Genomic DNA, 21,693 nt, shown 5'->3' with positions numbered 1-21,693 from the left:
CTGGGAAAATGTCTAGCCCTGATCAGGCTGGTCTGTGAACTGAGGTCATGCTGTGTAAAAGCTGCACCACAGGTGAATAAAGGAAACCACACGAAGTCCCACTTCCCCAGCTGACTTTACCTTCCACCTGGACCAGCAAAACATGTTTGTTAGCAACTCTAGAGGCAAAACCCCAGACACTTGGTAAAATCTGAATTTATCAGCAACACTGCTGCCTGGTTTTTTTGCAGACTTGCCCCAGCACTGAGCTGTGTGGCCACTCCACATAGAGAAAGTCTCTTCCTGGAACTATTCAACAACAACAACAAAAAATAAAAGCCATCCTGACACTGATAATTCCCTGGAGGAGCAATTACTACTTAACAGGCTTCCTGAGCAGCTGATTATGTTCTGCTTCTGTCCAAGGCCCTGCTGACCATGTGGATAATAATTTGATAACAAGGGAGCCTAATTAAATTAAGGGGCCATTTTCTACATCATAATATATTTGTAGGCAAGAGATTTGATCTGCAGAACATGATCTTCCTTCTCTCTGCTGTCTGCGTTACAAGCAAAAAAAAAAAAATAAACACATCACCCAACCTCTCTACCCCCAAAGACTTTCACTTTTCATCCAGCAATATCAGAAAGCGGTTTTGCTAAAAATCAGCATATATCCTGGCTCCCTTCTCCCCCCACTGCAAAGGGGCTGCAGTGCTCGTGGTCTGAAAGGTGAGGGTGGCACCCTGGGAGGGCAAGGGACAGTGATCTGGTGACAGTGCAGGCATTAGGCTGCCCTCAGCCCAATCTTTAGGTAAAAGAGCCAGACCCAGCCTGCACAGTCCCACCCTTGGGACCAGCCCCAGCTGTGTGTGAGCATCCTCCTCCTCCTCCTCCTCCTCCCCGAGTGGCCCACAGAGCACAAGGGAACAGTGCAAGAGGCACAGCAGCCTCTCAGATAACAGAGCAAAAAAAGTGTCAGATGACACCTTTTTGCTGGAGATAAAAACCCCCCAACTAAACCAACGCAGGTTTCGACCTGGTAACACCAAGCCCTGGTGCTTAGACCCAGGCAATGCTGTTGGCTGCAGCCCCTGGGGAAGGGGAGCTGTTTGGCTGCTCCCAGCACGACGCGCTGTGTCGTATCATAACCGCCCTGACCACACCTAGTCCTGCACACACACCCCGCTATTCCCGGCTCCAGAGCGGATCACAGCGGGATCAGCCCACGGCACAAACCCCCGGGAAGCCAGAAATCCAAGGGACAGCTGCAGAACAAAACTAGAGAGAAAGAAGACTTTGACACACCAGAGCCCAGGTAAGCAGCTCGTTTCTTTATCAGTATCTCCCCAGATAACCGGGGATCCCGTAAAGCCCGTGGATAGAAAACTTCAACGCCTTGAACAACGGGGAAACCACGGCGGGTTTAAAAATGAAATGATTCCTATACTATATACATGTGCCTGAGCTTAGAATGAAACGACTGAACTCTTTAACAAGAGCAAAAACTGAACTCTCTATCAGAAAACCTCTTTAAAAAACATTCTAAGTGGCAGGATAAGAATTCAGTTTACTTTGGCTGGCTTTAGACAGCTTAGAAGAGAAATAATCCTTTTGGGTTTGCTTTATCTAAAGTCTCGTTTTAAGATCCCTTTATGTGCTTGACCAAGAGCGTAGATATTTTTCATCAGGCACAGCTGTGATCAAAATTTAAAAGCACATGTAAATTGGAGAGATGATGATAGAATTTTTTAGGTGGGTCTTCACAGCTTTAAGGAGACAATGAGTTTTGTGAAAGAGTTTAGATTTAATTTTAAACTATCGAGCAAGCACTTCCAAAGCAAGTGCAAATATGACTTTAAAATAAAGTTAGAAGATGAATTCTAAAGCATTTTACCCCATGTCTCCCATTTAAAGGTTATTTTTAACGCGAGATATAAATATTTGCCTATTCAAACTTGTATTTAAGCCTCAGTTTTCGTCATTCTTAAACAAAAGGCTCAGTTTGTGCCAGTATTTCCATTAGATGCAATTATAGCATTAAATATTAACGGTGGCTTCCTTGGAGGAATTGACCACTTTGATCAGAACATGCTGTTGGTAATGCACCATCAGTGGCCACTCTGATCCTGAAGCTTCCTGGATGCTCAGGCACTGCCACAGGGGAAAGATTCCAGGAGCCTCTGGCCTCACCCACACGGCCATGCCCACTGCCTGTGTCTGTATTTCCATCTGCTTCATTAACAGTCCTAACTGTGAGACCTTGATCAGATTCCAAACTCTCTTTCAACACTGCACAGCTCGGGAGGACTGTGAACAGGCACACGAGTCCCACCGGACACCAACAACATCCCAGGTGGGCATCAACCCTCCCAATCACAGGCTTTGAGACTGTGAATTACAGTCTCCCTGCTCGGGAAGACTCACCCTGTCCCTGTGCTTACAGGCTGGGGAGAAGCAGGAGCATCCAACCCCGGGGATCCCACCTGCCGGAGAGCGCGATGCCGGAGTCCTTCGCCATCCACGTCCTCAAGGTGCTGAGGGAGCTGCTGGCCTTCGTGCTGTTCAGCTACACGGTGCTGCTGGGGGCACTGCTCCTCGCTGGCTGGACCACCTACTTCTTGGTACTCAAATGAGGGCTCTGCTCCTGCTCTTGCTCCTGCTGCTGCAGCCACCGGCTTTCCAGAGGCAACCAGCTCCGGTACGCGAGATGGACGGCCCTTCCCCCCGCGCCAAACCTGCAAGTGTTTTGTGCCCTTCCAGCCTCACCACAACCTTATTTTCTTATGTAAAAACAATAAAAGGAAAGGCGTCAACTTGCATGCGCTCTGCTGATCTCTTGTGGCTCTTGCAGATTCTTTGTGTCTCCCTGGGTATTTGCCTCTGTTCCCTGAAATGTTTAAAAGCCTCCCAGCAGTTTTCTCCTGAGACTCCCACCCTGCCTAGAAAGGGACAGGAGGGATGCAACACAATTCCAACACGACCAGTATCTCAATAAACAAGTCCTGCCTTGTCCAACTCTGCCTAATTAAGGGTGTGAAGGCAGAGAGACAGAAATTACTCGTCGGTTTATTTAGAAGTCCTGGAAAAAGACGTTTCAAACCAGTACAAGGTTTCCTTCTCCCTACTGTTTTATGAGGTACAGGGGCAAGGAAAGGGCAAACAAAGGAATTAATGTTCATGGGCTACAAGCTTCATGGTTCTCTCATTAATTAGTGTTCTATCTTCTGTTGTTTAATGGTTCTCTTATTTCTCATGTGAATCAGTGGCAGACTCAGCCTTTCTCTTGTTTTGGGTCTGGGGGTTTCTTGGGTCAGTCAGCTTTTATCCCATCGGAGCCGATTTCAGCCCAGTTGCTGAGTTGGGTTTATTGGTTTCTTCCTTCTCTTGAGGGTTCTGCCCCGTGTCTTTGTGGCCTGTAAATTTTGCATTCCTTGTGTCCACCATCAGTGGAAATCCTTCTCCCTTCACTTTGTTAACCTGCCTCAGGTCTGAAATTACTGAAACGTGTCCAGCCCTAAACCTTAACAAGGAATTCTACCCACAAGCCATTTGTTTTTCTAACACCTGGACACCACTTAGAGCTTGTGTGCTGCTGTTTCACAGATTAAATCTCCCTTCTTGCTTGAGGGAGTTGAAGGTTGGACATCTGGGATCTTAAATTTCTGGCCCTTCAAAGACACGTTGGAGTAACCAGGAGATACAAAGGGGATTAAAAAAGACAGCACATCCTGAGAGCTGGACACTCTCCGTCTGAGGAAGAATGATAAGAGGACCAAAGAATGCTGACCAAAATAGCCAGTAAGGGATAGAACACTAATTAATTTAAGGGAACGGTGTGGCTTGGAACACACGCCCTCACGGCCCCTCACGCCGGGCCCCGCCCCCGGTGACGTCACCGCGCTGCGCGTCCCAAGATGGCGGCGGGCGGGCGGTGGGTGCGGAGCTGCTGCTCCCTCCTCAGGTACCGCGGCCGGGCCGGGAGGGGCGGGGGGGACGCACAAGGAGGAAAACCCACCGGTCGCTTTTTTTGCGGGGAGATCGCTGCATCCTAGCAAAGATCGCCGCGTTGCTCCCGCGCTTTTTCTTTCTCTGCTCGAGTGTTTTCAGTGGCAGGCCCTGACCCCCGGGGGGGACGTTTTCACGGCGTGGGATGCAAATAAAACTGTCCGCAGGAGTGCCTCTGGATTGTAACAAATTCCCTGTCACATTTCTCACCTGCATGTACCGAACACCACTTTCAAGCATGTTTTTTAACCTGATTTTCAGTATTACTGACTACCAGCAGCGTGCTCATACCAGATAAGATTTCCTCTCTTAGTAATGCACTACTTATTGTGCTTGTCTTATTTCCTTGCACTTAAGTGACAATAATTCAGTAACAATAATTAAGTAACAATACAAAATTTGAAACAAGCTTACCCACTCACTGTTGAGCAGCTCCATTCCAGAAGCCTGGTTCCCCTAGAGCAGCTTCGAGGGGTTGTTGTCCTCTCAGATTGCTCTTCCCCAGCAGACAGGGGTTATTTTTTGTTCTGAGCTTTTCCCCTTGCATTTCCAGGCACGCTGTCCCAGTGCTGGCCGGGGTGAGGAGACGAGGCCTCTCGGGTGCCAGCGGCCGGTGGCACCAGGCCCTGGGGCTGGGGGTGGCCCTGTGTGCTGTCCCCGTCGCTCAGGTAATGTGGGATGGGGGCACCCCCTCCCTGGGAACAGCTTAATGTCCAAAAACACTTGATTAACCTTGTACAGACCCATTTTCACCCTGCAATTGTATCTTCTGTGAGCGCTTGGCTAGTAACGAGCAGTGAGGCTTTGCCTTAGCTTTGTCTTGAGCCAATATCCATGTGGAAGTGGGTGTGAAGGTCATGGGAATGCCTTGTGTTGCAGCAGCAGGGATCGGTGTCCCTCAGCAACGATGCCCTGATCAGAAGAGCCGTGTCCCTGGTGACAGACAGCACGGCCACCCTGCTGTCCCAGACCACCTACGCGCTCATCGAGGCACTCACAGAATACACAAAGGTAAGCTTGAGAGAACACACACCTGGCACCAGTCACTGCTGGAAATACTGAAGGATCTGGCACTAACTACACCTCTTAAACCGGGCTCAAAATGCACTTCTAAAAGTTAATATAACCGAAGGGGAGTGGGGTGGAAGATGTCGGGTCCCTCGGAAGCCGTGGGCTCACTGTTCAACACCAAACGTGGAAATTACTTTTAGCTTTGTTAAACTGTTGCTTTTGGGTTAAATTGAGAGAATCATAGAATGGTTTGGGTTGGAAGGGACACCTTCTGCTAGACCAAGTTGCTCCAAGCCCTGTCCAACCTGGCCTGGGACACTTCCAGGGATGGGGCAGCCACAGCTTCTCTGGGCAACCTGTGCCAGGGCCTCCCCACCTTCACAGGGAAGAATTTTTTCAGTATCCAAGCTAACCCTGCCCCCTGTCAGTTTGAATCCATTCCCCTTGTCCTGTCACTCCACGCTCATGTAAAAAAAGTCCCTCTTTTTACTTAAGCCAAAATGACCCTGGAACTCAGAACTGGGCCTGAAGAAACTCATAACAGTTATTTCTGTTACCTGTGTACTGAATTCTCTATTCCTGGGTATTTTATTTCCCTTCTCTGCCTTTCTAAGGCCACGAACTGAGTTTCGTCAGAATGGTGTGAGCCACATTTAAGCCTGAAACAACAAGATATGATTTTAATTTTATAAATAAAGTGCCAATTTGAGTAAAGTATTTGCATTCCAGTTTATGCCCTTCTTACTACAGCAAGCACATGAAGAGTAATTTTGTGAGACAGCATCAGAGCTGTTGCAGACTGTGTGAAATGATTCCTCTGCAGGCAGTTTATACCCTGGTGTCTCTCTACAAGCAATACTCAAATCTCCTGGGGAAGATGAACTCGGAGGAGGTGGATGCAGTGTGGCAGGTGGTCATAGGAGCCAGAGTCGATGTGAGTGGCCACCTCCCTTCCCTCGCCCTCTGCCTCTGCAGACCCCGCTCAGCATGTTCTGATCTCTCTCACCTTTTCACAAGGGTGGGAGAGCACTTGGGGGCTGTTACACCTCGTGATGTAACACCTTGTTTTCCCCTCCAGGTGAAGACAAAGCAGCAGGAATACCTGAGGCTGGAGTCCAGCTGGATGACGGCGCTGCGCCTGTCGGAGATGGCGGCAGAGGCTGCCTATCAGTCGGGTGAGCCCTGGCACTGACACTGCCTTTGCCCTTTTCCCTGGGAGAACAGAATATTCACTCAGTTAACTGACCAATCCACAGCTCCTGCCTGGTTTTTAGAGGGGCTCAGAACATACATTCTGTTTTTGGCTGTGAGTCCATAGAAGTGTTCTGAGAACCAGGCTTGGAAACTTCACATGTGGTTTAGGTCAAGACCGAACACAACCAAAGGGATTTGAGGGAAGAGTTTCGTCATTTTTAAATGCAGGTTCAAACACAGTTGTGGGAGCCACAGAAATAAGGCTGACTGGGGGTCCAGCAGGGCTTTCTAGCTGAATTCAGTTGTATTAAAGAAAGAAAAGAGGTTAATTTTGGTCTTTTCTCTGTGTATAGATCTGATAGCTCTGAGATGGAGTTACGGGTTGGTTTATGGTAAACTGGCAAAGTTACTGGAGTGGAGAAAGAGAGGAAAGCGGTGAATATGCAGGGATACCCTGACTTCGGAAGTGCCTGAAAAAGACACAGAATCTGTAGAAGAATGGAAGGAGAAGGGATTCTGAGTTCAGCAGTGCCACAGGAATTCCTGCTGCTGTAGGTGCCAGGACAGGACAAGGACTGAAAGGTCCTGGCACACAAGGACTGGGCTGGGCTGTGATCACAACCTGATCACTCTGATCCAGCTCCAGCTGCATCCCAGTGGGGCAGGAGAATTCAGGGGAGCAATGAAATCTCAAAGCAGACCAATTGTTTGAGGTAAATGCATTGAGCATTCATACATCCCTAGAGCCATCCAAACATAGCAAAGCAGATGCTAATTGCAGTCATTTCCTTAACTGAAGGGTTACCCAGTGGCCCTCTAACCCTGTATTTCCATTCTTACCCCCAGGAGCAGACCAGGCCTCGGTGACAGCCCGCAGCCACATCCAGCTCGTGAAGTCACAGGTACAAGAAGTGAGGCAGCTGTCCCAGAAAGCAGAGACCAAATTAGCTGAAGCTCAAACAGAGGAGCTCATAAAAGCTCAAGGAGAGGAATCTTCGTTGCCACAGGGGATTTTAGGAAATATGGATGCAGGTGATGATCCTTACCTTCGGGAGGACTGAACAGAACTGAACTGTAGCATATCTGGGAGTCAGTCACAAATTGAACGGTCCCAAACTATTGTGTGGGATAGTCTCAAACTGCTGAAATACGCCCATGATTCCATATTTTCCCCAAGCAGGATTGCTGTAGAAATCAAGTCACTTCCAGGTATTTGGAAGGCCTCTATTTTGTTTGTAACTTACCTTGTTTGTAATACTTTTGGATTCATTTATTTAAACGTTTATCTATGCAAATGTGAAGACTGCTATCAAGGACAGCCCGGTGTTAATTGTGTCTCTGCTGGGAAGTTCGATGTCTTTGTGGGAGCTCATTAGGGATCAGCCAAAGAAGTGTATTTAAAGAACCTTGTTTTTAACATGCGAAGTAAATGATTTGTGTGAGGAGATGCCTTTATTAAACTGTGCAAAAGCATCCCATTGTGACCATGTCACCGTTTGGGTGAGAGATTAAGTTTCTAATGTCTGAGTTGACAGTTGCACCAAATTCCACTGAGCTGCATTTGGGGGAAATATTTGCTGTAGAGCTGAGAATTTCCATGGAGTTCCTCAGGCTCTTGGTGAAGGGTTGCAGTTCAGCACAGCATCCTCTGTCACCAAAGAGTCACCACACCTCAGGAGGTTCCCCAGGAAGCAAAAGGAGGTTTGATTGTCAAGATAAAGTGGTTATAAACAAAATTATTTTGGTAACTGCCGCGGGCTTCTGTACAAGGCAGTGAGCAAAAGAGTTTTACTTATTTGAGTGCTTTTGAGCACAAGCTTCAGGAAATAATCTGAATTCTCTCTTTTGCAAGCTTGACGTTTCACTACAGGTTTCAAAACCACAAGTGTCTTTCACTGTGCTCATTTTCTAACTCCACAGCTAATGTGAAATTGGTTTTGTAGAACAGTATCCACTAGAACTTTGTCATTGCTGGCTGGAATCAGGTTTTGTAAGAAAACACACATTATTCAGAGGTTTTTCACAACAAATTACCATCTGATGCCCTGCATCTGTGTCGAGGTGGCTGTTACTAAACTGAGGAATTTTCTGTAGCATAAGTTGTCTCATTTTGCCTGCCCTTGGGACAAATGCAATCTCAGCTGCACAGCACGGTACATTTATAGATTCAGTAGTAAAAGAATTAACAAACCACCTTTCCTTGCTCCTCACTGGGTGGGTGTTGCTGTATCCAGGGAGGATGGCACAGTCTGGAATTCAGCTCACAGGGAGCTGCCAGTGTCTGCTGTGCCAGGAGGCCCCAAACTCAGCTTTGGGCAGGAGCATGAGTCAAAACCCCACTATGATGAGAGGATTATTTGAGCAGTGGCACAGCCAAGGCCTCAGGAGCCAAATGCACCCTCGGGTCAGCTCTAACCACAACTGCTCTCACTTGCAGAGCAGTTGGAACATCTGCCAAGCCCCTGACCCCAGTGCACACACAAGTTGTGTTCTTTCAGGGTGCCACAGGAACTCCACTCTGATGTTTGCGTGGCAGAGACGGGGCTCAAGGCAGATGAGCACTGCCAGGAGCCTGCAAAGCCAGGAAACTCCCTCTTCCCCTTTTCTTCAGAGCCTGCTCCCAGCCCTGTTGTCACCCCACTTCTCGTTTCACTGCATGCTCTGCACTTCCCAAAAGCTGTTCCCACACACATCCAACCTGACACGACAGAACCAGCCAGTCAAATCACAGTGGGAGTGAGGAGCACGAACAGCTCCACATCACCCCCAAAACGGGGCACAAGGGAGTCCCTCGGCCTTTATTAGGAAGTGAGAGCTGCCAGCTGGGGATTAGCCTGTACACCTAAACCCACAACAGACATGACATCACGCTCTGCGTTCCTGAGTTTGCACTGGGAATCACTGAGTGGATCAGGAAAATGCTGGCACAGCAGCTCCCAGGGCACCACGGCACCCGCCCTGCCCGCTCTCTTCTCCAGGACAAGCGGCAGCACCCAGAGAATTGCGCCCAGAAACTGAGTTTGCTGCTGAGAGTTGGCCTTGTTTACAAAGCCAACGCACCTGAAACCACACACAGGGAATTTCTCAGATGCAGGTAATTAATCCTTGTCAGGGCTGCAGCCAGAAGACACAATGGCAGCTTGCACAGGATCACAGTGAGGATGGGCACCCACCCCTCAGCAGAGCAACCCTTTGAGGCAAACCCTTACTCACAGCTGGCACAGGAACAGCTCACCTGAGAGTGGCACCTTCTGCCACAAGAGCTGGGTCACACCTGGGGCTCAGCCAGACCTGCACTGGGTGCTTGGGAAAGCCAAGGCAGCCCAGGAAACCCCCTGCCCTGAGAGCTCCCCACACCTCTGGCCTCGGGGTGTCCTCAGTGTCCCTGTCTGTCCCACGAGCAAAAACCTGGAAGTGCTTCCCAGGCACCTCTGAAAGCTGCAGCTCCCATCTGGTGGGGTGAACAGTGGGCAGCTGGCACCGGAGGCAGCAATTACAACAGCACAACACAAATGGCTTTGGCTTCTGTAATCACACACTTCCTCTCCACCCACTATATTTTTTTTCCTAAGGCTTCCAGGCTGTTTCCTTGCTCACACACAGCACACCAGTTCTGCTCTAGCAGCAAGACACGCCGGCACTGAGGAGTTCCACAGAAGTATCACCAAATCTTAGTTCCATATTTGATATTTCCTCAAATTAGCAGCTCCAGCACATTCAGATGAATCACTTTCGTGTCAACGCATCTTGACAGGGCAGAGAACAGCAGCTGCTCACTTGAAAGGAAGTGGCATTTCCGCATAATGACTCCTGAATGCAAACACCCAGCACCAGATCTCAGCCTTCCCTGGCTTTTAGGGCTCTTAGCTTTCAGGAGACTCAAGAATATTCCTGTAAAAACACTTTTCAAAAGTGTATTTTATTTGTACCCACCATTACAACAGCAAAAAACCAAACACCTCCTACACAACATGACACGCTGCAGCCCCTCTTCCTACCACTGTGATTATTCAAGACACATTGCTCCTCTCACACCTGATCAGAAAGTCTTTGTGCAAAAGTTTCCAGTGCAAGTAAACCTGTAATGACCTTCCATAAAAGGCAAAGGGCTTGAGTCAGAGCCCAGTCCTTTGGGTCATCATCACTGCTGTGTTAAGGCAATATATTTTTGAGGATTTTTCTTATCCACTCTCTTTCTCCTGCTGTCCAGCAGGAGCTGTGGGATTGCTGCTCTGGACAGTGGACCCAGCAGCACACACTGGACTTTCTCCCATCCCTTCAAGTAATTTCAAGTGCTCTGTCACTTGTCAGTCATCACTGGCCTCCCCACACGAGCCTGAATTTGGCCGGTGGTCAGACATCGGTGTTGTGGAGCCTCCATAGCAGGTGGCCCCTCACTCACATTCCCGTGGCAGTTGTGACTTCCCTGGGAGGAGCTGAGCCAAGTCCCCCGTGCTGTGTCTCACCATCCCCACCATGTGACAATTCAACTGCTTCAAGCAACCCCCCGACAGAAAATGACTCACTGCAAACCAAACCCTGACGGCTCCAGCGCAGTCTGTTAGTAACGGACACGGTTCTACCACAACCTGACTTTTAGTTTAGTACCCTGTGCCTGCCACCAGTCACAACCTCGCTGGGCTCAGCGGGAGCTCCTTTTCCACCGACACCGCACACCGAATGCTGTCGTCCCTCACCAGCGTCCACATGATCCACATCTCCGTGGGGTTGAGCTTGTGCACAACCATCAGCCCTTTGTACAAGCACGGATCGAAAGCGTTGAAAGGTCTCTGGATCCCAAAAGTCTTAAAGCCAGCATGGTTCTTTGGGGTCACGGACATCTTCGCCAGACACATTCCCACAAACACGTCATCTATCGGGAAGAGCTCCGTGTCCTCTGCGGTGCTCTGGAGGCGACGCACTGTCTCTCTAGACATCACATACCCCCCTCCTCCTGCATAGTGAGGATAAAAGGAGGCTCCATACATGGCCTCTGGGATAAAGTATTTGACCTTGGTGTTCCTGATGGGCCGGGCGTTGGCGATCACGTCCCCAACAAAGAGATCCTGTTCAGGGTCCAACTCCTGGAGGAACTCCACGATGTTGTAAGTGTTGACGAACACGTCATCATCGCCCTTCAGCACAAACCTGGCATGCAGACAGTCCTCCATGAACCAGCGGAGGAAATGCAGCTCCTTGAGGGTCAAGTTGAAGAAGTTGTCAACGAAATCCCACTGCAAGATGTCACCAAACTCCTGGCTCTCGTAAGCCAGCAGCTGGTGCAGGGGCTGCACCTGGGTTTTGGCCTCTGAGCGCCCCAGAAGGAACACCAGCCTGATATTCTTGCCCCTGATAGAGATCTCCTTCCCCCACGTGTTCCTGATTGCCACCCTCCGGTCCACGTTGATCGGGGAGGACTTGACGGCCAGCAAGAGGAACATCTCTTTGCTGCACCTGGGAGGCTTCAGCAGGACTGGGAAGCTCCGGCAGTGCTTGTACGTTAAGAAGACGCGGTGAAGCTCCGGGAGCGCCAGGGAAGAATTGGCGAGGGTCAAGTTCGGCAGACACTTGGTGGGTTCGGCGTTGTCCAGAACCAAAGACTTCACTTTGTGACTCACTACATCCATTTTCTGGTTCTCTGACGATTCCGATAGCTTTGCCTCTTTCCTCAGGTAAAACACGCCGGCGAGCAGCGTGATGGAGAAGGTGTAAAGGGCGAGGTTCCTGATCCTGGGATACATGGCAGCCCCCGGCACCGACCGGCCCTGGGCACAGCAACACGAGCCCTTCTCTGCCGGAGTGTCCGCGGGCAGGGACGGGACGCGCCGGCCGCTCCCCCCGGGCGGGGCTCGGTGTTTCCCCCCAGCCGGGACCCGGTGCCGCCGGCGAGGGCCGGAGCGCTGCGGCCGCTCCGGAGCCCCCGGCCCCGCTGACCGGGCTGGGAGCCGCCGGCTCCCTCCACCGTGTCCCCGGCACAGCAAAACCCCCACCTCGCTCTGCGGAGCCGCCGCCGACCTAGCGGAGCTGCCCCGCCCCGCTCCGCCCCTGGGCGGGGGATGAGGGGGCGGCTGGCACTGGGCAGCGTGTCCCGGGCGCTGCAGAACCCCCCTGCATCCCGCACATCCCCCCTACACCCCGCACATACCCTCTGTACCCACACTTCGCGCTCCACACCCCGCACCAGCCCCCGCCCACCGCAGCTCCGGCAGAAGCTCAGCAGCAGCCCCGGACCGCCACAAACCCAGTGCGATCTCCCAGCTCTGGCGATTCGGCTCAACCAGGATCCACGCTGCGTTCCCGTGTGGTTTATTTCCCACTCGGCTCTGGACACGTTACTGGGTTTTCTCCACTTCCACGGCCTCGTTCTCCTGGCTGTGGGCACCGACTGCCAAGGGCCACCGAAGCAGCTGCATCTGGAATTGAACCACCAGTGGCACCGGCTGGAGCTCTTGACCTTCCTCCGGCTCAGCAGTATCTTTGTTTTTTCCTTTTCCTGTGGAAAGAAGTAAATCTGTCACTGTCTCGAGACAGTAAATCACCCTGAAAGCAGTAGCGTGCAGGGGGACTGCCCATGGTGTCAGCACTGCCTGCTGGGCCTTGAGGGAAATCTATTTGAATATGACTTCAGATAAGAAGCCCAAGAAGCATCTTTAGGCAGGCAACTGATCTGGGTGCAGCTACGTGTTTGTTGTTAAATTCCCCTGGGACAAAAGAAAGATGCAGAAATAAACAATTTCAAGGATTCTGCAAAATGGAGCGTGGGGTAAAATGAGACGTACGTGAGACTACTTCTGAAGACATCCTTCAATGTCTGGGCAAACTGTTCACTCGAGACAAAGCTCGCTGCCTTTCCTCTTTGAGCCGTCTGGAAGTGATCCCAATTCCTCTGAGAGGACTTATTATTTGTGTGCATTTGCTGACTGGGGGATGCAAATTAGCCTCAGCTCCCGGCTGGGAGAGAGCTGGTCCCTGCACAGCCTGGCCGGACACACGGCCAGGAGCCATCCCCGTCCCTCGGAGTGTGGGCTCTGCTCTGCTTCAGGGTGGTACGTGGTGCTCAGGGGATGAGCAAGAGCCAGATGGCCACGGTGCACCCTGGTGACTCACAGAGGAGCCAGGAGGTGCAGACACAGCCAGGATGTGCAGAGATGCTCGAGCTGCCCCCCCAAGCCGCAGTCGGGGTGTTCCTGTGAGTCACATCGGAGCACGGGGCCACGGCACAATGAGTAGAGCAAGCTGGGGGGGGTGGGCAGCTCATTTGTAGGCACCGTGAAATTTTGCATCCACACTTTGAAACACGCCCTCGGTGGGCCTGCGGTGCAGCCAAGCGGCCTCCACCTGCACAGGCACGCGGGGACACCAAATTAACCACGAGCCTCGAATGGCTCTGGGCTTCCTGTGTCAGCTGTGCATCCATCTCTGGCCACACAACCCCCCACACAAAGGGTTCACCTCATTCAAGCTGAAAGGAAAACCTCCTACTGACTACAGGACTGGGGTGGAGGAAGGAAGAAACACCAGTGCTGACACTGTTCATCTGTTCGACAGCAGCTGCCTGCTCTGCTTCAGCAACGGGCTGGGTGTACATCGCAAAGACACATTTTCTTGTGGGGAACAATAATTCAAAGGGTTTTCTTCTTTTCAGGTAGCTGGGAAGGCCACAAGCTTCCTCTAGTGCAGACACTACAGGGCTCTGAGGTCCTCCCCAAAGATGGGGACCTTGCTGTGGGTGATGGGGCACAGAAATCAGCCTGGAGCTCTTGGGAAAGGGAGTTAATTGCACTCTTAAATCTGATGCCAGAGCAGGGAAACAAGGCTCCTTTGGTAGCTCTGAGTAGTGCTGGGGAGGTCTGGCCCTCTCCATGATCTCACTGACCCAAGAGCAGCTTTTCAGCACTGCCTGACCACCCTTCCCTCCCCCACTTCCTCCTGCTCTTGCATTACCCCTCCAAAGTGCTGTCAGTGCTATTTTTGCAGTCAAAACCAAGGAAAAATAACCTGCAAGAGGCAGGGTGAGTTTTGTCTCCAGTGGATTAAGCAACACTGCTGGCTGAGCAGCCTGTGAGCTCTGCACTGGGGAGGGGACACCTGTTGGGGTCAGGGTGGTCCTTCACAGGGAACAGCAGCCTGGGGTCTGTTCCCAGCCCTGCTGTGGGGCACCTGGGGCTCTCTGTGCAGCTCATCTCCAAGCCAGGAAGAACAGTAATCCCCTCTGCAAAGTGCTTTGAGATGGGAGTTGGAAATGGATAAGGAGCTTATTATGCATCCCAGGCCACCTTCCCCCTGCTGCCCACGCCAGCCCTCACACCGTCCACACTTGGCAGCCCACACAGAGGGCAGCACATTTCTCACCCACAAATCAGCTGTGCCCTTGTCCCCTGGCACACGGTGCTGGTGGGGGGGTGTGTCTCCCCCAGGACAGCCAGCAGCCCACCCTTGGTCCTTGCTCAGACACTGATTCATGAGGTGTCCAGGCGCGTGTCCATCCTGACAGCCCCGCACTCAATGTCTGCATTCACAGCCCGAGGCTCAGGATGTGAGTAAGTGCCTGCTCCTGCCAGGGTGGCTGTGCCCTGTGGCTGCCTCTGGCTGGGCACTGCTCCTGTTTGCTCTCACACACACACACACACACCACCCTCTCCCCCACCAGCTCCAGGCTCCATCCCTTTTGGGAGACCCCGAGGTTTTCTGGCCGGCCTGACCTTCTGCCTTTGTCTTTTTGTTCTTGTCTTTGCCTTTTTTCTCATCCTGTGGAGAGAGACATTTCCACAGTTAGGCTGTGTTGAAATCCAGTGCCCTCATCCAGTCCTGTGACAGCCATCACCATCGGGGTGCTGTCACTGGGATTTACAGGGCAGGGGAAGGAAGTGAGGGGGAACAGGAGCACAGCAGAGGGGCTGCTCTGAGAGGAGAATCCAGGAAATAGAAACTGTTGGCACAGCTGGTATGTGCTGCCATGCTGAGAGAGAGCACCAGAGGAAGCACGAGTGGTTGCTTTCACATTCTCAAATGGAAAAATCAACTCATATATTTTGCTAAGCCCGTAAAAAGCAGCAGTACTGCTTGCTAACATCAGTTAAATAGCCATGCCAGCAGGGATGGATGGTGGTTGAAGAGGGCTATTTTAGCCCCATTTTAGGGAGGGGAGGACTGAGGGACAGATGGATGGATAGGATGCCCAGGCCACTGAGGACAGAGCAGGCTGCAGGGCAGGACATGCTGAGCCCCAGCCTGCAGCACTGCCCATCCCTGGCAGCCCTGCCTCACCCCCCTCTGTGGGGACATATTCCTTACCTTCTCCTCTGGAACTGGAGGTTCTGGTGGTTTCTCAGTGATCAGGACCCCAAAGTCACACACAGTCTCCACCAGGTCCTCGGTGGCCAGCAGGGCCTCCAAGGTCACCCTGGTGGTACCCAGGGTTCTCAGAATGGGAGGGTCACTGCGGAGTTCTCGGGGCTGCTGCTGCTGCTGCTTCTTTTTCTTGTCCCTGGAGGGACGACGCTGCAGGACACCAGCACAGGGACAGGCCTCAGCAGAGGCTTGGAGTCCCTTTATCAGAGAGAATCAACCCCAACCCAGCCCCTTGCCCACCCCTGCATCCAGGCCAAGGTGTGTGTAACCAGCTGCTGCCTTCCTCCCTTGGCAAGGGGGGACTTTGGGAGAGGTCTGGGATGGAGCAATGACTCTCTGACACACCAAACTAATCCAGGTTCTCTCATCACCACTCTTGCAACTCAGATATATAATTTGGCCATTGTTCTCTCCCAGCACCCTACCTTGGCACTGTCCTGTCCTTCCTTCTTATTGTCTTCTGGGTCAGCATCTACAGGCCATGAGAGCACCTGCCCAGAGAGAGGAGCTGCTGCTTCAGGGGCTGGCAGGGCCCAGGGTCACTGCCATCCCAGCCTGCCCCCCAGAGGGAACATGGTACCACTGCTGGGCCTCCCAGCAGCATTCCCCCCTTCATCCAGCTCTGCCAGACACTCACCTTCTCCTCCACAACTGACACAACCGTTCCAGCTGCCAGGTAGGACTTCAACCCCACCAAGTCCTTGGCAATGTGCTCCTTTGTGTAGCTGCAGTCGATGGTGTCTGCCCAGGGCTTTCCAGGGGTGGCAAACACCCTTGCTGTGTAGGGACACAAAGAAGTTCTGAGGAGACCTTTGCTTTGAGACTGGTGCCAGTTCATTATCCATCAGTCCCAGGCTGACACTGTGAGGGACATGCTGATGCCACCACAGGCCAGGAAGAGCCATAAACTTGCCCTGAGCGATGGGACAGGGGATTTACAACTCCTCATTACCAGAGTGAGTCTTTGGCTCGTCCGTGGCTGCAGGGTCCTGCTGGTTCTTTGTTTCTCCTATGTCCTGAGCAGAGCTGGCCACATCCAGCACAGACACCGTGGGACTCTGCTGGGTTTTTGTTACCTGGAACAGAGAGGGGTCTCTTGGTTAGACATGTCTGGTTTTGTTTGCACTGGGACCAGCTGCCCCTGAAATCCCATTCCCCACCCCACCCTCATGGGAAGAAGGGGCACCAGGGCCAGGGGAGGGGTCTGCCACAGCCAGCAGGAGGGGGGCTGTGAGAGCACACCCCTGTGCAGAGCTCTGGGCTCCTCAAGAGAGACAGGGAATGTGGGCAGCAGGGACTTGTCCTGCCAGATGCAGCCCCATGGGAATTCTGTCCCCAGTACTGCTGCTGCCCCTGCCACATCCATCACTCCATAGCCTGGAGATGGATTCTCCCTTGCTGTGACCTGCCAGGCCTGTTGGCCTCCAGGAGCACAATTAAGGACCAACCTCAGTGTTGCTCTCATCCTCCAGCTCCTCTTCCTCCGCAAACTGCTCCTGTTCCTCCGCAAACTCCTCCTCTCCCTCTGGAAACTCGTAGGTCACAAAGTAGCTGCAGGTGATCACAGGGGCCTCGGAGCCAACCTCCAGCTGCTGGAGAGCGCTGGGATCAGGGACTCCCTTCATCTCCCCAACACTCACAACCACCCGAGCTTCACTCCTGCTTAGCTCTAGAAGAAAGACAATCTTGTCGTGGAGCTGCCACACGTTCTTTCCAGAGCGAGGAAGGAACAGAGCAAGAGGAAACCTCCAGGTCGTGGTGTCCCCTCCGTGCCACCCTGTGCTAATGCTGTGACAAGCCACTGCCACGTGGGGTCACTCCAAAGCCACGCAAACGCCTCCTGGCTTGGCTGCTCTGCCTCCCTGGTTAACATTGCAGTTTCCAAAGAGCACATCCAGCACACAAAAGGGTCATCAAGAGGGGTTTCCCACCCCGGGTGTGCCCAGCCCCCCTGCTCCAGTCCCACACTGCAGAGGCGGCCCCACTGTGTGCAGGCACTGCAGCACCACGGGAACACCTTCCCCAGTACAGATGATCCTCCTTCACCAGCTCCACAGGGAAGCACAGGGTATGAAACCAGGTGGTGTCTGGGGGCAGGCTGGGATTCAGAGGCAGTGCTTGGACTAGGGGGGTGGGCTTTCTCTGAGCCTGACTAAAGCTAAAACTACCTTGACTGTAATTACACCACTGCAGGGTCCCCTGCCTGTCTCCTCACTTGTACTAGCAGGGTAAAAAGGCACAGAGAAGGACCTCCCTTTGAGGAGAGGCAAAAAGGAAGGCAGAGTTTGCCCCGAGGGCTCTGAGCTCAACCACGATGAAAGCCCCTCCTGGGTGCCAGGGTGAGGTTCAAAGGTGAGGACTCACCTGGCTGCCTCGCCAAGCCACGGAACTGCTGCCTCTCATCAGGCCCTACGTAGATGTCATCGAGGAGGGACAGCTTGGGCAGGCTGTCCACGAGGAAGCCTCTGTAAGTGGGGATGAGAGCCAGGGGGCTCCCTTGGAGCACCAGGATGCGGAGCTTCTGCAGAGTGGTCAGCTGGGAGACCAGCCCCAGCAGATCTGTGAGGCTGTTGAAGCTCAGGTCAAGGGAGATAAGGTTTGGCCTGAGGAGAGAAGCCAGGGAAGAATTTAAGGCAGCAAGCACCTGTCTGAGGACAGGGAGCTCCTGCCCTGGGGCAAAAACAGAAACAAAAATCATTTTCCTCAGCACAAACTGGGTCAAACTTGGGAATTCAACGATACAATCCCAAGAGGCCAATTCCAAATTCCTGAGGCATATGGTCCGTTGCCAGCCTGCCCCACCACTCAAAAACATGTCAAGGAAACATTAATGACCCCACTGCATCATTTGGTGATGCAGCCTAACCTTTAGGTTTTTCGCTGGGCAGAGTCCCAGCAAGAGCATTGGGGAGAACATGGAAAAAGGAAGCTGCCCAGGGAAATGGGAACTGTGGTGGGCAGGGTGTCAAGGCAGTTTTCCTGGTGATATCCCCACTCCACCCCTTGGCCATGGACCAAGACAACCTCGGAGCATGTGACAGCAGACACAGACCACTGTGCACAGGGAGTGGACAGAGCAAAGCAATGCAGTGACCCTGCTGAAGGGCTGTGCCTTCCCAACAAAGGCCGCCTCGATGGCTTGAGGCCACATCTGCCTACCTCCCTTTCAGGAGCCCACGGTCAGCCTGTGGCATTACCAGAAATCCCCAGTGAGGAACTTGTCCTGGGAAGGGCCACACAGCCTGTTGTGTCCCAGCCCCAAGTGCTGGAGCTCCGGAGGAGGCTGAGAGCACAAGTCCTCCAGATCGCCCACAGTGTTGCAGCAGAGCTCCAGGACCTGCCCAGGACAGAGGGAACAACAGACACCTTTGCAATGAGCTGTTCCTGGCACCCCTGGAGCTGTTTGGCTTCCCCTGCGTTCCAGAATGGGACCTCCTTCCCCATCCTGCACGAGGCGCTGCTCGCTCACCTTCAGTGTCCGGGGCAGGTTGGCCGAGGTGATCCTGCTGATCTGGTTGGCACTGAGGATGAGCTCCTCCAGCTGCTGGAACTGCAACACACCCTCATCGACCTCCTCCACCTGCAAAGAGCTGGGTTTGGCCAACGTGTCCCTGAGCCACCTCAAGGTCAAGGAGACACGGAGACATGCTGATCCATCCCGGGGAGGGTGGGGGGAGTAGCTCTATCCCAGCAGCAACAGTGGCATCTGGGAAGACCATGGGATGGGGAAGGTGTCCTTTTTCCCAGGACATTTTCCCTCCCAGCAGACAGACAGGGTTTCCTGGCCTACACCTTCACAGCACCAGCAGCCGCACTTACTCCCTTGTCGACCATCCGCAGGGACTTGAGGACCTGGTAGACTTTGGAGCCGTGGACGAGCTCGGGTGCCAGCACGGCCACCTCCCTCAGGAGCCTGTCCTGGGGGCTGCAGTCCTGTGGCAGTGCCCAGGGGCTGTGCTGGTCCCTCAGCAGCTCCAGCAGCGCCTCGGGGGTCTCTTCATCCAGCACGGCCTCCTCCTGCCCGGGCTGGACCCTGCGGGGGCTCCTGCGGCCACTGGGGCAGGATTTGTTCTGCAGAGGGGAGAGAGGCAGTGACAGCCCCGCCACCCACAGGCCCCGTGCCACGTCCCACGCTGTGCCACCCTGTCCCTACCCAGCTGCCGAGGCCACAGGGGAAGTCCTGCAGCCCCAGGTGCCGCAGGTACTCCTGGAAGGCGGCCGAGAGGCTGCAGCAGTTGGGTGCCGCCATCCAGCCCAGCCTGACCGGGAATTCCTGGCTCAGGGACTCGTTCCCCGTCGCTAGGAGATGGTGGTGACGCGGATGCCGTGGAACCGAGCACCAAACAAACTCTCCAAGGGAGCGTGGAGCGAGCCTGGGACAGCACTGAGCTCACCAGGCTGGGAGTAAATCCCTGGTTTTCTGGATCCTCCCCAGGTTCTGGGGGCTGCTCCCCACCAGGGGCCTCGTGCAGTGCTCGCAGGGTACATCGTCAGCCTTCTTCCCTGGCCAAGGAACCATGACATGACACTTGCCATTTCACTTATCTATATCCTGAGAGTTACTCAGGTTCTGTGGAAGAAACAGGGAGGTTTCCCAGTCCGTTGTGAAAGCCCAGCTCTTCACTCATGCCGAGGGCACTGAAACCACAACCACATAAGGCCATCAAAGTTCACAGCTGAAAATACCAACTCACATACTTGGAAAAAAATAGGTGAACTCCAGGACCAAAAGCTACTGCTCTGTCTCAGGTCAGCATCAGGTCTCCGTGCCCTGATTTCCTTTTTCCAGAGATAGGTGTTGAGGCAGTGGCTACAAATTCCGTTTTAGGGAGCTGACAGAGCAGCATGCGTCAGCAGAACTTCACTAAATGAACTGCAGATGTTCTGTGATGTTCGATGGTTGCGTGGTGGAAAGCTGAACTTCTCAGGTGGGGTTTTACAGGAGGGATGCTGACCTGCTCCCTTGTCAGCTCAGCAGCTTTTCACAGCCCTGTAGGGACAGGAAAGGAGGAACAGAGCATGCACAGCTAAGAGATGGTGGCATTGCCTGGAGTGGAATAACCAGGCAACCTGCTGGGTAAAGTCATATCTAACTACCTCTGAAAGACCATTAGCAGTGGTTGGACTGTGTTTCGTGGAAAAGCCAGGATGTAAAAGTGCTGCTGCTTTCATTTGCATCACTGTTTAAAATAACTGCCCCCACTGCCTTCAGTGCTGCACAAAGAGAGATTCCTGCTCTCAGAGGAAGAGCAGCTTCCTTGTCTGTCCTCCCTGGCTGTATCCATCTGGGAGAGCTGGAAGGGAAATGGCTCGTGCACCTTCATCTCATCTTCCTGTGGGGCACTGGCCAGCTGCATCCCTCTGCTTTTTTGGTGCTTTCAAACAAGCATCCCTCCAAGATCACCCTTCTACCTGAAAGGAGCCATCTGTACCCACCATTGTCTTTGTAGGGATGTTCCTAAAAAATGCCCTGCACAAAGAAACATCTATCTTTCTCCTTTTCTCCAGTCTCATCCCCCAGATAATAATAATAAAAATCTCAAATAAATGAAATACCTGCTAGAACCGTCCTTTTCTAGCTCTCCCTCTGCTGTACTGGGTGCTGCCCACGCTGCAGGCCATGTTAACTCATCTCTTTCTTTGCATTATTTAGCATCTGGGAACAGAAGAAGAAAAGCTTCCCAGATGGCTGCCTCTGCTTGGCTCTCAGTGCTCCCTCAGAGCCACCTTCAGTTTGGGAATCTCCTGTGATGAGGCCTCAAGCAAACAACTGAGGGCTGAAGGTACAGGCTGGTGGGACCCCAGTGCAGAGTCCTTTCCCATTTCCAGCCTTGGGAATCAGTTCATCCCAGAGAACAGTCCTTGAACCACTCCCAGTCACTTCAGAGGAGTTTCAGGCACACACACCAAGCTTTTTGTTTGCAGAGAGGGCTATTTCACATGAAAATCAGACCTGATTATTTGGATACCAAGATGCTGCTCCTTGAAAGTCTTCTGGTGACTTGACACATACTCATTTTTGAACTTATGACCACGTTTCACCACACCTGTAATTAGAGGTGGGAAGTACAAGTGTGGATGTGTCACAAAGGTAGATCCACTGGGGTTTCCTCTGCTCTGATTTCTGTCCCAAACCATCAGTAGTTCAGC

At 52.7% G+C, this 21,693-nt stretch overlaps 3 protein-coding genes across 7 annotated transcripts; 1 reads left to right on the top strand and 2 right to left on the bottom strand.

Moving 5' to 3' along the window:
• Window positions 1–3,883: 3,883 nt before the first annotated feature.
• On the top strand, window positions 3,884–7,665 carry DIABLO (diablo IAP-binding mitochondrial protein). 3 transcript variants are annotated; one of them, XM_027878649.1, is made up of 6 exons: window positions 3,884–3,943; window positions 4,541–4,645; window positions 4,857–4,998; window positions 5,822–5,932; window positions 6,077–6,173; window positions 7,039–7,665. In XM_027878649.1, exons 1-6 carry the CDS (start codon window positions 3,897–3,899, stop codon window positions 7,251–7,253), a joined length of 717 nt encoding a protein of 238 aa, XP_027734450.1. In that variant the 5' UTR covers window positions 3,884–3,896; the 3' UTR covers window positions 7,254–7,665. The 3 variants fall into 3 exon arrangements, with proteins under 3 accessions (XP_027734450.1, XP_027734451.1, XP_027734452.1); XM_027878650.1 differs by having other exon boundaries at window positions 4,541–4,650; window positions 4,862–4,998; XM_027878651.1 differs by having other exon boundaries at window positions 4,541–4,655; window positions 4,870–4,998.
• A 1,916-nt stretch (window positions 7,666–9,581) lies between these two features.
• On the bottom strand, window positions 9,582–12,137 carry B3GNT4 (UDP-GlcNAc:betaGal beta-1,3-N-acetylglucosaminyltransferase 4). The gene has a single exon (XM_027878646.1). It carries the CDS (start codon window positions 11,931–11,933, stop codon window positions 10,818–10,820), a length of 1,116 nt encoding a protein of 371 aa, XP_027734447.1. The 5' UTR covers window positions 11,934–12,137; the 3' UTR covers window positions 9,582–10,817.
• A 195-nt stretch (window positions 12,138–12,332) lies between these two features.
• Window positions 12,333–19,807, bottom strand: LRRC43 (leucine rich repeat containing 43). Of its 3 annotated transcripts, none has more exons than XM_027878644.1 (13): window positions 19,697–19,807; window positions 19,363–19,614; window positions 19,013–19,123; window positions 18,741–18,880; window positions 17,908–18,146; window positions 17,055–17,212; window positions 16,992–17,024; window positions 16,496–16,619; window positions 16,181–16,320; window positions 15,969–16,034; window positions 15,487–15,693; window positions 14,895–14,940; window positions 12,333–12,685 (listed from the first exon to the last, which is right to left on the bottom strand). In XM_027878644.1, the coding sequence occupies exons 1-13, from the start codon at window positions 19,790–19,792 to the stop codon at window positions 12,525–12,527; spliced, it is 1,773 nt and encodes a 590-aa protein (XP_027734445.1). In that variant the 5' UTR covers window positions 19,793–19,807; the 3' UTR covers window positions 12,333–12,524. The 3 variants fall into 3 exon arrangements, with proteins under 3 accessions (XP_027734445.1, XP_027734446.1, XP_027734444.1); XM_027878645.1 differs by having other exon boundaries at window positions 17,058–17,212; XM_027878643.1 differs by having other exon boundaries at window positions 16,992–17,212.
• Window positions 19,808–21,693: the final 1,886 nt, after the last annotated feature.

This window comes from Empidonax traillii, unplaced genomic scaffold (genome assembly GCF_003031625.1).
Source record: "Empidonax traillii isolate 1590-97213 ecotype Southwest subspecies unplaced genomic scaffold, ASM303162v1 scaffold43:size1863611, whole genome shotgun sequence".
NCBI lineage: Eukaryota > Metazoa > Chordata > Aves > Passeriformes > Tyrannidae > Empidonax > Empidonax traillii.
This window is presented reverse-complemented; position numbering and strand designations above follow the sequence as displayed.

Bases quoted from the DNA above. Each gene is read 5' to 3' on its own strand.
- LRRC43 (XM_027878643.1), bottom strand. From the start codon at position 19,792: ATGGCGGCACCCAACTGCTGCAGCCTCTCGGCCGCCTTCCAGGAGTAC. The intron at 18,147-18,740 runs GTAATGCCACAG...TTCTCTCCTCAG, and splicing joins TTCCTCACTGGGGATTTCTG to GCCAAACCTTATCTCCCTTG. The intron at 12,686-14,894 runs GTCAGGCCGGCC...TTCTTTCCACAG, and splicing joins CAAAAAGACAAAGGCAGAAG to GAAAAGGAAAAAACAAAGAT.
- B3GNT4 (XM_027878646.1), bottom strand. From the start codon at position 11,933: ATGTATCCCAGGATCAGGAACCTCGCCCTTTACACCTTCTCCATCACG.
- DIABLO (XM_027878649.1), top strand. From the start codon at position 3,897: ATGGCGGCGGGCGGGCGGTGGGTGCGGAGCTGCTGCTCCCTCCTCAG. The intron at 4,646-4,856 runs CGTCGCTCAGGT...ATGGGAATGCCT, and splicing joins GTGGCCCTGTGTGCTGTCCC to TGTGTTGCAGCAGCAGGGAT. The intron at 4,999-5,821 runs GTAAGCTTGAGA...ATTCCTCTGCAG, and splicing joins CACTCACAGAATACACAAAG to GCAGTTTATACCCTGGTGTC.